This window comes from Nicotiana sylvestris, chromosome 3 (genome assembly GCF_000393655.2).
Source record: "Nicotiana sylvestris chromosome 3, ASM39365v2, whole genome shotgun sequence".
Classification (NCBI taxonomy): domain Eukaryota; kingdom Viridiplantae; phylum Streptophyta; class Magnoliopsida; order Solanales; family Solanaceae; genus Nicotiana; species Nicotiana sylvestris.
The window spans coordinates 205,736,839-205,750,078 of NC_091059.1; the positions used below are offsets into that span (position 1 = coordinate 205,736,839).

At 35.9% G+C, this 13,240-nt stretch overlaps 2 protein-coding genes and 1 long non-coding RNA gene across 6 annotated transcripts; 2 read left to right on the forward strand and 1 right to left on the reverse strand.

Moving 5' to 3' along the window:
• The first annotated feature begins 1,597 nt into the window (after window positions 1–1,597).
• LOC104219999 (uncharacterized) lies at window positions 1,598–4,148 on the forward strand. Of its 2 annotated transcripts, XR_011405934.1 has the most exons (4): window positions 1,598–2,088; window positions 2,199–3,243; window positions 3,348–3,760; window positions 3,937–4,148. It is a non-coding gene; the product is annotated as an uncharacterized lncRNA (long non-coding RNA). The 2 variants fall into 2 exon arrangements; XR_709413.2 differs by lacking the exon at window positions 3,937–4,148 and having other exon boundaries at window positions 3,348–3,809.
• Window positions 4,149–5,325: 1,177 nt separating this feature from the next.
• Window positions 5,326–7,670, forward strand: LOC104219998 (double-stranded RNA-binding protein 4-like). Its single transcript, XM_009770778.2, has 7 exons — window positions 5,326–5,418; window positions 5,511–5,773; window positions 6,609–6,816; window positions 6,911–7,024; window positions 7,103–7,195; window positions 7,272–7,303; window positions 7,422–7,670. The coding sequence occupies exons 1-7, from the start codon at window positions 5,358–5,360 to the stop codon at window positions 7,536–7,538; spliced, it is 888 nt and encodes a 295-aa protein (XP_009769080.1). The 5' UTR covers window positions 5,326–5,357; the 3' UTR covers window positions 7,539–7,670.
• Window positions 7,671–7,716: 46 nt separating this feature from the next.
• LOC104219997 (pentatricopeptide repeat-containing protein At4g02750) lies at window positions 7,717–12,285 on the reverse strand. Of its 3 annotated transcripts, none has more exons than XR_011406327.1 (3): window positions 10,705–12,285; window positions 8,674–10,375; window positions 7,717–8,517 (listed from the first exon to the last, which is right to left on the reverse strand). XR_011406327.1 is itself a non-coding variant. In XM_070171411.1 (2 exons), exons 1-2 carry the CDS (start codon window positions 12,220–12,222, stop codon window positions 9,569–9,571), a joined length of 2,325 nt encoding a protein of 774 aa, XP_070027512.1. In that variant the 5' UTR covers window positions 12,223–12,285; the 3' UTR covers window positions 8,673–9,568. The 3 variants fall into 3 exon arrangements, 1 of the variants encoding a protein (XP_070027512.1); XR_011406326.1 differs by having other exon boundaries at window positions 7,717–8,523; XM_070171411.1 differs by lacking the exon at window positions 7,717–8,517 and having other exon boundaries at window positions 8,673–10,375.
• Between the last annotated feature and the right edge of the window lie 955 nt (window positions 12,286–13,240).

The following is a 13,240-nucleotide window of genomic DNA, read 5'->3' on the forward strand; positions in this document are numbered from 1 at the left end:
TTTTTTTAAAGTTAATAAAAATAGAGCACTTCATATTTAACTAAATATTACCTCCCATAATCGAATCGCAAATATTTTTAGATATTTTTTAAAGAAAATTCTATGAAAAGTCTTAAAAGTATATATATATATTTATATGTCGATTTGGTTCGAATTTTTTTGAACCAATATTAAACCAAACCAAATCAAATCTAATAGAGTTTTTTAATCGGCTTGATTTGACTTTTCGATTTGATGCGATTTTTCGATTCGCTGTGTACACCCCTAATCCGCTCTATTAGAATGAAATGGGTGAAATTTCTTATAGTGTGAAGGTTCAATAAGGAAAATTCGTTTGCAGTTCGCGTTTATAATAATCACTAAGTGATACTCCTCTAAGTTTATACGTAAGGCAATTTCTACTTATAAGTTTGAAATTTACTTGGAAGTTGGAAGTCTCGGGGCAACTTTATGAATGAGAAAGGAAATTTTATTATTGAAAAGGTTTGATACCTTATTTATTATAAATAAATATTCTTTTAAAAAATTATCTTCTATAACTAATTTTTAATTTTTATAGCAAAATATCTATTTATGCCATTAAATATGCTGTGTATTATTTTTTTCCACTCCCTCTCTCTTTACTCTCTCCTCCTTTCTCTTTCCTCTTTCTTCTCTTTTTTCCCCGTTTTTTTCCTCCACTGCTTTTAGAAACCCTAGTAGGGGTTGTGTTCTGCCGATGACTACTTCCCCCTTCCTTGTTGTTTCACCCCTAACCCCTCCCCCGGCACAAACTCTCAACAGACAACTTGATTTCACTCTCCGAACAACAATTGTTAGATTGCACCACCGAAAACAACGGCTGCGACGACGGTTTAATGACTACAGCTAGGGGTGTTCAAACCGAATTGGAAAATCGCACCAAACTGAAATACCAAATCAAATCAATTAAAAAACACGACTAGGTTTGGTTTGACTTGGTTTGATATTGAGTAAAAAAATCCGAACCAAACCGGCATATAAATATATAAATTTTAATTTATATTTTTAAGACTTTATAGTGATTTTTCTTTAGAAAATATAGAAATATTTGGGATCCTCTCATGTATTAACCTTGAAAACGGAAATTAACGAAAAATTATTGTTAGATGATTAAGAAAATAACTATCATGTGTTACTAAAAAAATTCTCCCATTAGAATATTTTAATAGATCATATATTTGTCAATTTTTTCCATATTTACGAAACATATATTCACTTATCAAAGCTTTATTTACAATTTTAACAAAGTAAGATTGAAATAATATTCATGTAACAAAAAAACCCGAAAACTCGAAAAACCCGACAAACCAAACCAATCCAAACCAATATAGTTCAATCGATTGGATCAAGTTTAAATCCTATGAGTTCAATTTTAATGTCTTTAATATTGAACCCATTATATTTTTAAAGTTATGAGTTCATATATATTATTTTTGCAATTTTAATAAATTTTTACTCCGCATCGGAACCCATAGTTATTACACTACATCCGCCTCCGGCTGGGACATCTTCTCCTTAAACTGTTGCTAAGGTCAGTTATCTCATTATAGACTTCTTTTTCCCTCTCAGGTTACGTTCCTGTGTTACTTTAGTGGCATCATCCAGATTGTTTCATTGCCACACTTACATTTCCCTTGTACTTTTTCCTGTCTAGAACTTTCTCTTTTTGTTTTAAATTGAAACTTGCAGATTAGAAATGAAAAGGCAAGAAAATACCTCATTAACATGCAGAGAAAAAAACCGATCCTGTTTGCACAAAAATTTCCAATGGCGTTGCAGCTGCTTGAACGCTTGCTTATGTTTGACCCTAAAGATCGAACATCTGAAGAGGAGTACTGTCAACAACGAAACAGTTTATGATGTCGTTTTATTTACCAAGGAAATTGTTGAGTCTGATGAATGCGCGAAGACTTTATCTCATCCATTGGTGCATTCGAGAAATTAGATGATCCCTATTATGTGGTTTGTCAAAAGTGGATCACCATCTACTCAGCCAATGTCGAAGCTTGAGTTTGGATTTGAGAGAAGGAAATTGATAAAAAAAAAAAAAGATGCTAGAGACATGAGGTACGGTTTTTTCCCATTATGACTGCTACTTTGTTTGTGAAAAAGTGATCTACATAATTCTGAATTCTCTTGAACTAATAGATTTAAATTATCATCCTGAGATGCCTCAGGAGTCTTTGTGGCAGTGATCATACTAGGTGCTTTGTCTGAAAGGTTAGTTGCTACCAAAAGCTTGTACAAGAAATATGTTCTTCTGGTAAAGGTTGTTCTGCATTTTTACGTTCAACCACCAAAAAAGTTAAAGTTTCTAATACAATTTTTAATCCTATGATGTGGACAACTTAGGTTTTCATTGTTAGATCTTGATGTTGGTTTCGTTCTTTATTCTTCCTCTATCTCACAATTTATGGTTGTTACAGATCGTAAGGAAAGCAACGACTTTAATCTAACAATCACACATTTGATTTTCCTGATGGCAACTTTGATTATCATCTAATCGGTGATAATTATGAGTATATGGTGGATATTATAGGAGAGACAATCATCATCTTGTTCGTGTTTGAGCATGGCCGTTTCCAAAGTCTCCTCTCCAACATACGCATACATCGTGAAATTAAGTTTTGAGTGAGGAGATTGAAATAAGATGCTTGAAACCAATTAAAACTAATTATTGAACCCTTGCTATTTTTGATGCTTTTTCTGGTGATACTTTTGTATAACAATCAAAGCTGAGCAGCAGTTGCCATAATAGATAGCCATAACTCTAACATGAGGGGAAAAAAGAAAACTGTTTCATATTATTGCATCTTTGTTTAGAAGGGTTCCTTTTTCTATGATCAAATGCTCTAGTGACTCAATAGTGGATCCATAATATTTCTTTGGATCCAATTGATCATGTTCTATTTCCAAGAGTGATGCTGGTTCGTGCATTCTAGTAGTAATGATTTACTCAATTATTTTTAGTTGAGTGTTTATTTTTCAGACTCCTCACTGCATATTAATGGGGCTTAGTGTGTCGTGTCAAATAATGTTGCTTCGACTGAATAAAGTTATTGCACCAAATATACTGTAAAATGCAATGAAAATTTCTTATGGGTGGTGCTTTTATATCAATTTATTGGAGTTGTTTGGTTCGAGTCACAATTTGCATATCTCGAGGAGCATTGTGGGTGAACAAACCACTCCACTTCGGAGGAAGCATGCTTCCTTGCCTAGGTATGTAGTTGATACTGTGTTTTCTCAGAGTTCTTTGAATATGCAAAATTAAAAGTTCTTCATCTTCAATTTCACATTATATGATACAAATCATTGTAATGAAGGTAACCTTGGAGCAACGGTCAAGTTGTTTTCGTGTGACCTATAGGTCACAGGTTCGAGCCCTGGAATCAATCACTGGTCTTGCATCAGGGTAGACTGCCTACATTATACCTCCTTGGGGTGCGACCCTTCCCCGGATTCTGCGTGAACGCGGGATGCTTTGTGCACTGAGCTGCCCTTTCGACAGTGGCGGAGCCAAAATTTTCATTAAAGAGAGTTAAAATATAAAAAAGTAAAGGGTGCATGTGGCTCCGCCACTGCCTTTCGATACAAATCATTGTAATCAAGTGTGTTCTCATTAACTTAGAAAGTAATTTTGGTAAATTTTCAGGTTATATTCCTTCTTTTTCTAATACTTGTGCCTTCTTTTGCGCTATGGGATTTGTGGATAACAGAAGTGGCCTACATTCTGGTTGTAAGTGCCTTGTGATTTAGTAAATCATTTGACCCCTTTGTTTTGGATATTTACACATTCTTTGTCACTTGAGACACCTGTGATATGTTCACAAAACCAATAATCAATTACTCTTCTTGTATTTCTCCATCTGACATAATTCCTCTAATAGGATTCTCTTAAATATATTTTCGTAGGCAGAACCAATTGAAGGCGACACAATGAAGCTGATGGTTTATCTTAAAAAAGTTGCTGCACTTCATGCCTAGTTTAACTCTTTAGCAATTACACTTAGATGTCTTGATTCTGTAAATTATCAGTATGTAGGGTCAGCTATATTTATTCTGTAAACTTAATTCCTAAGTTTTGTATACCATGAAGATCATAATTGGTCTCCTGCTATTTCTGAATTGAGACGACATTTTTATATTTCTTGTTAGATAAATGGTAATTAGTTGCTGTATGTCTTAATTTTGTAGTGACTTGATAGGTCTGTGACTAATAGTTTTGTACAAGTTGTATGTATAGTCCAGTTAACAATTTGCAGGTATAGTATATGAGTCAATTATGCCATTGCTTGAAAAAGGGAAGAAATTGGTGAAAACTTTTTATATGTTTCCGTTATATAAATTGGTGATTATTATGAAAAGCTAGTTGCTTGATGTTTTCTCAATGTAAAGTGGAATCATAGTTTTTCTCTCTTTCCTTTGTCAGATGACCAGATGCAATATCTAATAAGTACACAATTACACATAACATAATGAGAGTAAATAAGTTAATTAGAATAAAAATATGCCATTTTTTTTAATCCTTAAGACTCTTAACAATGATAAACTAAAAGAAAAAACAAATGGTAAAATGCAAACTGACAAATTAACTACCATACAGTCACCTAAAAAATGGGGAAAACATAAAACTAAGTGGATTCCATTTTAAGCGAAAACACCACAGACGGGTTATCCAGTTTTCGAATTGGTACGTAATTGAAAAATAGCCTCTATTTTGCTGCAATCAGCATATTATGCTCGAACTCCAACACACGAAAAGTTCCAACATAATATACTGGAGATTGAAGTACCTATGTATGAACTTCCAGCATATTATGCTGGAACTCCAGTATACCATCCTGGAAGCCCAGTATATTATACCGGAACTCCTGGAATATTTATCGGATTTTGAATAATGTTTTTGTTTAGATTTATCTTTACATGAAAAGTAGTTAAATTTCGATTACTTTTGAAATTGTGATTATTTTTTAATTACCACTTGTAAAACTGGTTATTTTTGAATTTCACCCATTTCAAAGCGTGAGATTCTAGAAGAGAACCTGCCATTATAAAGCACATTTTTTCCCTTTATGGCCTAAGGCTTTACACAAATGTTCCTTAATAAAAAGGTGGTAGTAACATTTTTTTAGAAAAGTAAAAAAAATAAAAAAATACAGTAGTAATATTGTGGTACAAAATGATTCCTTTTTACAGTTCACACACACCTCAACTTCCCATGCAAAGTACTTTAGGAAATGTTTTGCAGAACTATCACAAGTTGTACCCTCAAAGACTCCATATTAGTTTCTAAAAAAAATTGCATAGTTTCACAAAACTCTGTGTTTCTCTTTATGGAGCAAAATCATCCATTTCAATCATCTCAAGTAATGGAGTTTCCCAAATTTCCTCCTAGTATGCACCTCTCATTTCAACTATCTTCTCATGTTTTTTAATGCATTGTTTTCGTATTGACTCCTTACTACTAATAAATCTTTTTTTACCAGTTATTCCATCACCAGTAATGTATAAGAATCAGCTACAAGAGTACACACAAAAATTGGCCAAACCTCTCCCAATTTATCATACAGTTAATGAAGGTTTTACACACGCGCCAAAGTTCAGATCAACAGTCTTGGTTGATGGATCCAAATACGAATCAACATCAACTCATCCCACCAAGATTCAAGCTGAGCAAGCAGCTGCAAAACTAGCTTATGAAAACATCTGTAAAAAAATTGATGCTCCAGAATGTTCACTTCTTTATAGGGTACTCTTCACACTTGACCCGTCTGGTCATATATTTTGCCAAAACTTATTTGGGTTTTTTTGGGCAAATATATGTTTGTTCGTAAATTTTATCCATATTTTGGCGAATTCCCAAAACCCAAATCGCAAGAGTTGGTTTTGGCCCAAAAAATATTACTATTACATTTTTTTAAAATTGTCCCAAACTTTTGTATTTTATAAAAGAGCCCACCATTTATTACTTTGTAATAATGGTGTTTTGTCTTATCGGTCATCTAATAATGTATTATGTAGTTCATTATAAAAATGATAATTTTGTACCAAATTTATTTATGTTCAGGATGGTTTTTGATAATATAATGAACGTTATTGATGAATGTACTATTAAGTATTTGTGATAGTTTCTAGAACTTGTGGTTATAAGTCATGTTTCATGTTTTTTCCAAAAAAAAAAAAATTGAAATATGTTTTAAATTGATGTCCAAACGCATTTTCATCTTCAAACCAAACTTCACCCAAATCAAATTTTTCAAAAGAAATTTGGGAATCTATGGCAAAACGCTAGCTTAGAGCCCGTTTGGCTTGGATTAAAAGGTAATTTTTCAACAGAAATAACTTTTAAGCCAAAAAAACAATAAGTTGGGGTTGCCCAGGTTATTGCTTTTGGCTTGTTTTAAACAGTTTTTAACTTATTTTTTGATTTTACCAAAACATTGAAAAAAGCTAAAAAGGTTTTAAAAGTTGATTTGACCAGCTTAAAAGCGAATCCAAACACCCTCTTAATATCTAAACATTTATGTTTTGCTTAAAATACATAACTTATTTTACTTTCTTGTTTGTCTTTTGTTGTGTTCAAGGAACCACTATTGTGCAAATCCATTCTATATGAATTTGCTATCACGAAGAACCTGAGAAGGCCTATATATAACCCAGGATATGAAGGGCAAAGTTCAGTTTTTATTTCCTCTGTGTCTTTGGGATTTAGAACTTACAAAGGTGAGGAAGCTGGAAGTAAGAAAATGGCAGAGCAAGTATCTGCTCGAGCCGCTATTGAATCGCTCTTAGGTATGTTGATTTACTGGTTTTTTAATTCTATGTCAAAGCTTAAAGACTATTTCTGTGCAAAGACCTGTTGTCTAACCTCTTAAAAATCTTGAAGAAACTGATGATGGAACTCTTTCCCAAATCATTAAGTCCAAAGATAAGTTCCATCCTGGTATACAACCCAAAAAGGAAGCTGGCTCTGATGAGAAAATCTTACCCAACTGCTCTGGTTAGAAAATCCTAACTATAATTGATTTTTTTAAAAAAATTATACATGTCGAGTCACGTCTTGTGTTGTTCTGAATAGGTAATTTACAAGGCCAAAAAGATAAGTGCCATCCTGGTATAGAAATAAAAGATGAGACTGGCTCTGGTGAGAAAATCATGCCTAAGTACCCTGGTGAGAAATCCTGACTATAATTGTACTTTTATGAAAATTATACTCGTCGAGTCACACCTCATGTTGTTCTGAACAGGAAATTTACAAGGCCAAAAAGCTAGCATTGAGGTAAAACACATACCCATCTTACTGTTTAAAATATCAAGTTGGATCTAGCTTTGTAAATGAAGTATAGTAAAGGTTCAGAGAGGGAGTGCTCATTTATAATATATTTCTTCGTTTACAGCGAGCAGTGGTTTGTTTCCACTCTGATGGGGCTGTTGGTAATCCTGGAAGTGGAACAAAGCGTAAAAAGGAAACTAACAACTGGGGAAGGAACAAAATGAAAAGATTTGGTTATTGACACTTTGACTGCAAATGCCCGTCTTAAAACTAGGTAGACTTGATAACTGTTGACCTGAATAGGATCATGAACTTATTCTGCAAAATTCAACTCATCTCTGTATAAATTTGATTATAAAGTATTTTCATATGCTGCTAATCTCTCACTGCATTCTCTGCTTAATGCTATTGATTAAGAAACACACACTATTGCAAAAAGGATTATAAAGAAAAAATATAATCATGAAAAAAGATAGCAATGTTCCAATCAGAGAGAAGCGCAAACAGGTTTCTATGTCCTATTTAGGCTATTCCAGATTTATGTGAATCTACATGTGTAACCACCTTGTGTCCAACTGTATGGTACATTGACAGTTCAGCATATTAAGCCATAAACATATTTTGATTAAACAAAAAAGCCTCAAACACATCGCTGGGCTAGCCTCCCGCTTCCAATTACTCAAGAAATCCAACTGAAGGTTTCAGGCCAATTATTCTTTCTACCCGTTGCCTCAGACTGGTAGCATAGTACTCTCTTCAGTGTGTGAACAATCTCCTTGGTCGTACCTTTCATGGCTTGAGTAAAAATTAAACATGAAGCAGTGCCACTTTATACAAATGTTGAGATAGTTAAAATTTCTCTGAATTGTATCGGCAACAGGAAACACAGCCAGCCAAAATCATCAAACACTATTGCCAGTAAGTTATTGAAGGGCTAAGCGGGGATTCCAAAACTAGACAAACGTTTCTTGGTATCTCTCGTTCTATTATAGAGTTGGTTCATCCCAAAATCCACTTGACTGCTATCCTGCCTTACTATGTCAGGTTAAATGATACTACTCCGACTGGAAACAAAGTTGCTTGAGCAGATATATGTTTACATCCCTATCCAAAACACTTCCCATCGGATCCACTTACCAGATCAAAGTATTTTCTACCTTCAAGCAATGTGGCTTTTCCCACCATTTTGTTCAATCTGTCGATTTATTACTCTTTTCTTCCTGAAACTGAATGTAACTAGTTAGAAACACAAACACTACAAATACAGAGACTGTACAATCTCTGCTTTGAACAGAGTTACAATAACATCTTAAGTGACTCTCACCCGAACTACTGATCATAGGAAGAGAAATTTAGGATGAAGGAAATTTCCTTACCTTTTGCTCTCGAAACTCAGAAGGATACCAGTACCAACGACAACTGAGTATGGTGAATGTCTAGTCATCCAACAAATGTCCACCTCAGCAGATCCCGAAAAGATGTACTATGACTTTTCTCATGGCTGCAGATTAGGTTAACTCAGGGCAAAAGTAATCTTAGGCAGCATAAATTCTGTTAGTAAGCAGATTTTGAAGAGAGGGCCATCATATGTCAATATTGAGGCACAACAATATCATTGCCACATAGCTAGTGGTGCTCAAAGAAGTAGGAAATCAATCAGTGAGCTCAGTTTATGATACACAATGAACAGTCACTGTCATACATTTGGGGCAGACAGAGATGCATAGAATAGGCCTGTCAAGAATCTATCAGCCAGAGAACAGATTAACAAAGATTCAGTACTTCAAAAGCGGTATTCGACTTATCTGAGAGGAACAACTGCTCAACCTCTCCTACACATTCACCTGATTCTTCTTGCTGTCAGATTTCTGATAAACTTAAGGCAACTATTCCTCATCCTTTTGTCCTATGATGCTTAACTGCAAGGATGATGGACCATATATCTCAGCACATATCCTCTCTACCAACATCAATGAGGAGATAACAGATTGTACGCACCAAAATCACCAAACAACAAGAAAGGAGTTACCCCTCTGCTGCACAGTTGCTTCAGTAAAAAGTTTTTCATGTTGGATAGAGGAAGAACTAAAACCAAGTGCTTGCGCTTTTCTTCCCCATGTGCAGGGCAGCTCGGTGCACTAAGCTCCCGCTATGCGTGGGGTCCGGCAACCACCATAAATCCTCAACATGTGTGGAGATGGCCTCATGGCCAGCGCAATAGCTAAATATTACCGCCGCTGAAATCTACTGGTAAACTTTCACATTCTAGTACTACCAATAGTCTCCACAGGTACAAACACCTCCACTGAAGTGATGAAACCGGTTATTATCCCGAATGATTATCAATCTCCCCACAATCTTTGATATGATCTTGATAGCAGTATGACAATCTCCACAAACCCTTAAATTTTTCATCACACGAATTGGTCTCCCAGATGGTACATTTAGAATTGCAAAGGCAACAGCCAATTTTTCGCTATGATACTTGAGCATGTGTGCCTTCTCCTCTTCATCCACATCATGCAGGACCAATTTCGTGGCAGAGACATAACCCTCCTGCTTCATTAGTAATTCTAATTCTTCCAAGAAAGCATATATTTTCTTGTTGTCTGGATGCATGGTATCCCCGACTGAAAAAAGATGAATCTGATTTTGCAGCTCAACCCAGCTGTAACCAGGCATTTTCCTTACACCTATATCCCTCATTTTTAATCTCATCTTGCTAACATCACGCCATCTACCAGAAGCTGCATATAAGTTTGAGAGAAGGACATACATCCCTGCATTCAATGGCTCTAAACTGAAAATCATTTCAGCAGCCTTTTCTCCTAATTCAGTATTTCCATGGATCCTACTTGCCCCAAGGAGAGCACCCCAAGTTGCAGCATCTGGTTCACATGGCATGTCCTTCATTAGATTTTGAGCATCATTCAGGCGACCAGCTCGACCCAGAAGGTCAATCATGCAAGTATAGTGTTTCGGGTTTGCAGTTATTCCATAATCTCGACCCATTGAGTAAAAGTATTCCATGCCCTTGTCAATCAGGCCAGTATGGCCACAAGCAGACAATACACCAACCTATAAAGAAAAAGGACAAAAAAAGGAAACCTAAATAACTGTATATAAAAATAAGAAAATAAAAAAACATGCACATAAGAGGGAAGTATTGAGAATATAATGATTGTGTCAAAACCCTATATCAGATGATGGTTGGTCTCTGTAGCGTGACTGTTCAACTAGAAAGAATGGAACATGCAAAGGTAACCCACAACACACCGGAGCAATCTTTACATACAATCACATTAAGCAATTAGGGATGGAGTGGTTTTGAACAGTTCCATAAATGCAAAAGCAGTTCTAAAATAACCTTGAAATCATTTCTAAAATTAATAATGTATCAACATTACCATGGTGACATCATCAGGTTTGAAACCTGCTTCTTTCATCGATTTGAATAGTTGAAGAGCTTGTTTGCCAAAACCATGCCTTGCATAACCAACGATCATTGTATTCCAAGAGACAGCATCTTTCTCTTCTATTTCCTCGAACACATCATATGGCTCATCAATGCTTCCACACTTACAGTACATTGCTAGGAGCGCATTTCCTACGTAGCAACCAGTGTGATATCCAGCCTTGACAAGCAGTCCATGTATTTGCTTTCCTAATTCGAAAGCAGCAATGTCAGCACATGTACTCAAAGCGCAAGTAAATGCCGACCTATTTATCCTCCCGCCATTTCTTTTCATCTCCACAAACATGCGCAATGCCTCCTCACTATTGCCACTTTGAGCATATCCAGCAATTATTGCTGCCCAAGAGATGCAATCACGACAAGGCATGCAATGAAATAAACTTCTGGCACTCACGATATCCCCATTTTGTGCATAGCCTGTTATCATTGTGTTCCAAGAGCTGACGTTCTTGCAAGGCATTGCCTCAAAGAATTCCCTCGCCAAGTCCATCCTCTTAGACTGCACATATCCTGCAATCATTGCATTCCACGAGATCTCATTCTTCTCTGGCATCTCATGGAAAATCCTTCTAGCCTCATCTACCATCCCATTCTGTACATAACCAGAAAGCAGTGAAGTCCACGTAAACACGTCTTTAATGGGGGACTCATCGAACAACTTCCTCGCTTCCTCCAAATTATCATTCTGGGCATAACAAGAAATTATTGTGTTCCATGAGACCTGATCCTTCACAGGCATTCTATCAAAAAGCACCCTCGCCTCAGCCAATAACTGCTTCTTCAAATACCCGCCCAACAAGCAATTCCAAGAAACCAGCGGCCAATAGTCCTTTGACTCAAACAATTTCCTCGCCTCCTCAATCCTCCCATTCTGAACATACGTAGCCAGAAGTCCATTCCACGAGATTTCATTCTTCACAGGCATCATGTCAAAGATCCTTTTAGCATCAGCAATGTATCCATTCTGGGCATACCCGGAAAGCAACGCATTCCACGAAACTACATCTTTAACAGGCATTTGATCAAACAATATCTTAGCTGACCCAAAATTCTTACTCTTGATATACCCACTAAGCATAATGTTCCAGGATACCAAATCTCTTTGAGGCATTTCATCAAACAATTGCTGTGCGAGGTCCAATCTGCCGTTCGACAAATACCCAGATATCATTGCATTCCAGGATACACAGGACTTGGCAGGCATGGAATCAAATAAGCGCAGTGCGGAATCGCATTCTCCTTGTCGCATGTGTTGGGTGATGGTCCTGTTCCATTGCACTATATCCGAGCTACTGACTTTTTTTGCCTTCGCCGGTGGTTCACCGCCGGATATCTTGGGACTTTTTCTGTGTGGTAATTCTGCTCTGAGATGAGTCGCCGGTTCGTTTTTCAGTGAACGCGAACAAATGCTGTACAATCTTCTGAAGCGCATTTTGAAATCACGTACCATTGGTCTAAACAGTCAGACCATTATTTTCAAACTCTGTAAACTTTGGCGGGAGGTAGTTGCACGTCTATTGATCAGATGAGGGGCTATCTTGAGCCCAAAAAGCCATCTTGGACCAACAAGTTACACTGTACAAATTCATTTCTAGCCCGTCCAATAATCTGGATATTTACACAAATAGCCGATCATATTCATTATTTACCTTTTCTAGTCATATACGCAGATTATATATTTATTATATATAATTATACACGCATATTACATAAAATATGCATATATTATATATTCACCGCCTTTTTTAAGTTTCAGCTGTTGGGGCGGCTATTTGGGTTAATTATGTTCTTATTAAAATGAGAAGATTAACTTTTGAAATCGACAATATTCAAACACGAGCATTTAAGTCACTGGAATAGTTCAGAGTCCAAACAAAATTAATACTAGTTACCTCCTATAAAAGTTGATACCTTATTTATTTTAAATAAATACCTTTTTAAAAAATTATATTCCATAACTACCTTTTGACTTTTTATAGCCAAATATTTATTTATGGTCACCTCCTATCCTTAAGTCATAAAATAAGCTTTGTATTATTTTTCTCTCTCATATCCCCTCAAATTTCTCCTATCCCCTACCCCATATCTCTCTATTTACATCGACTTTCTGTTACACGCCCTAAAAAGCAGATGCATAAAATGTATTCATCTGTGTATCTCCATAGGCGGTTTTTTTTTTTTGGGATTGCACTGTATATTAGGCCATGACTGCATTACTGGTTCTTGAGAGCAGACTGAAGGAATGAAAAAGCATTGATGAAGTCAACACCATATTCTTTATGGTCAAGATGTGAGATCAGTTTTCCGCTGGGACTTAGTGTGATATGTAAACAATTGGGTGCTATTATATTCATATGTTTTTTAATGGTTGAAAATTCCGTAGCTAATATTGTTTTTTTATTGAACAAAGGCGACGGAGTTGGGGCTGAGCAACTTGAATTTTCTGTTAATATATTCAATGTATCTCG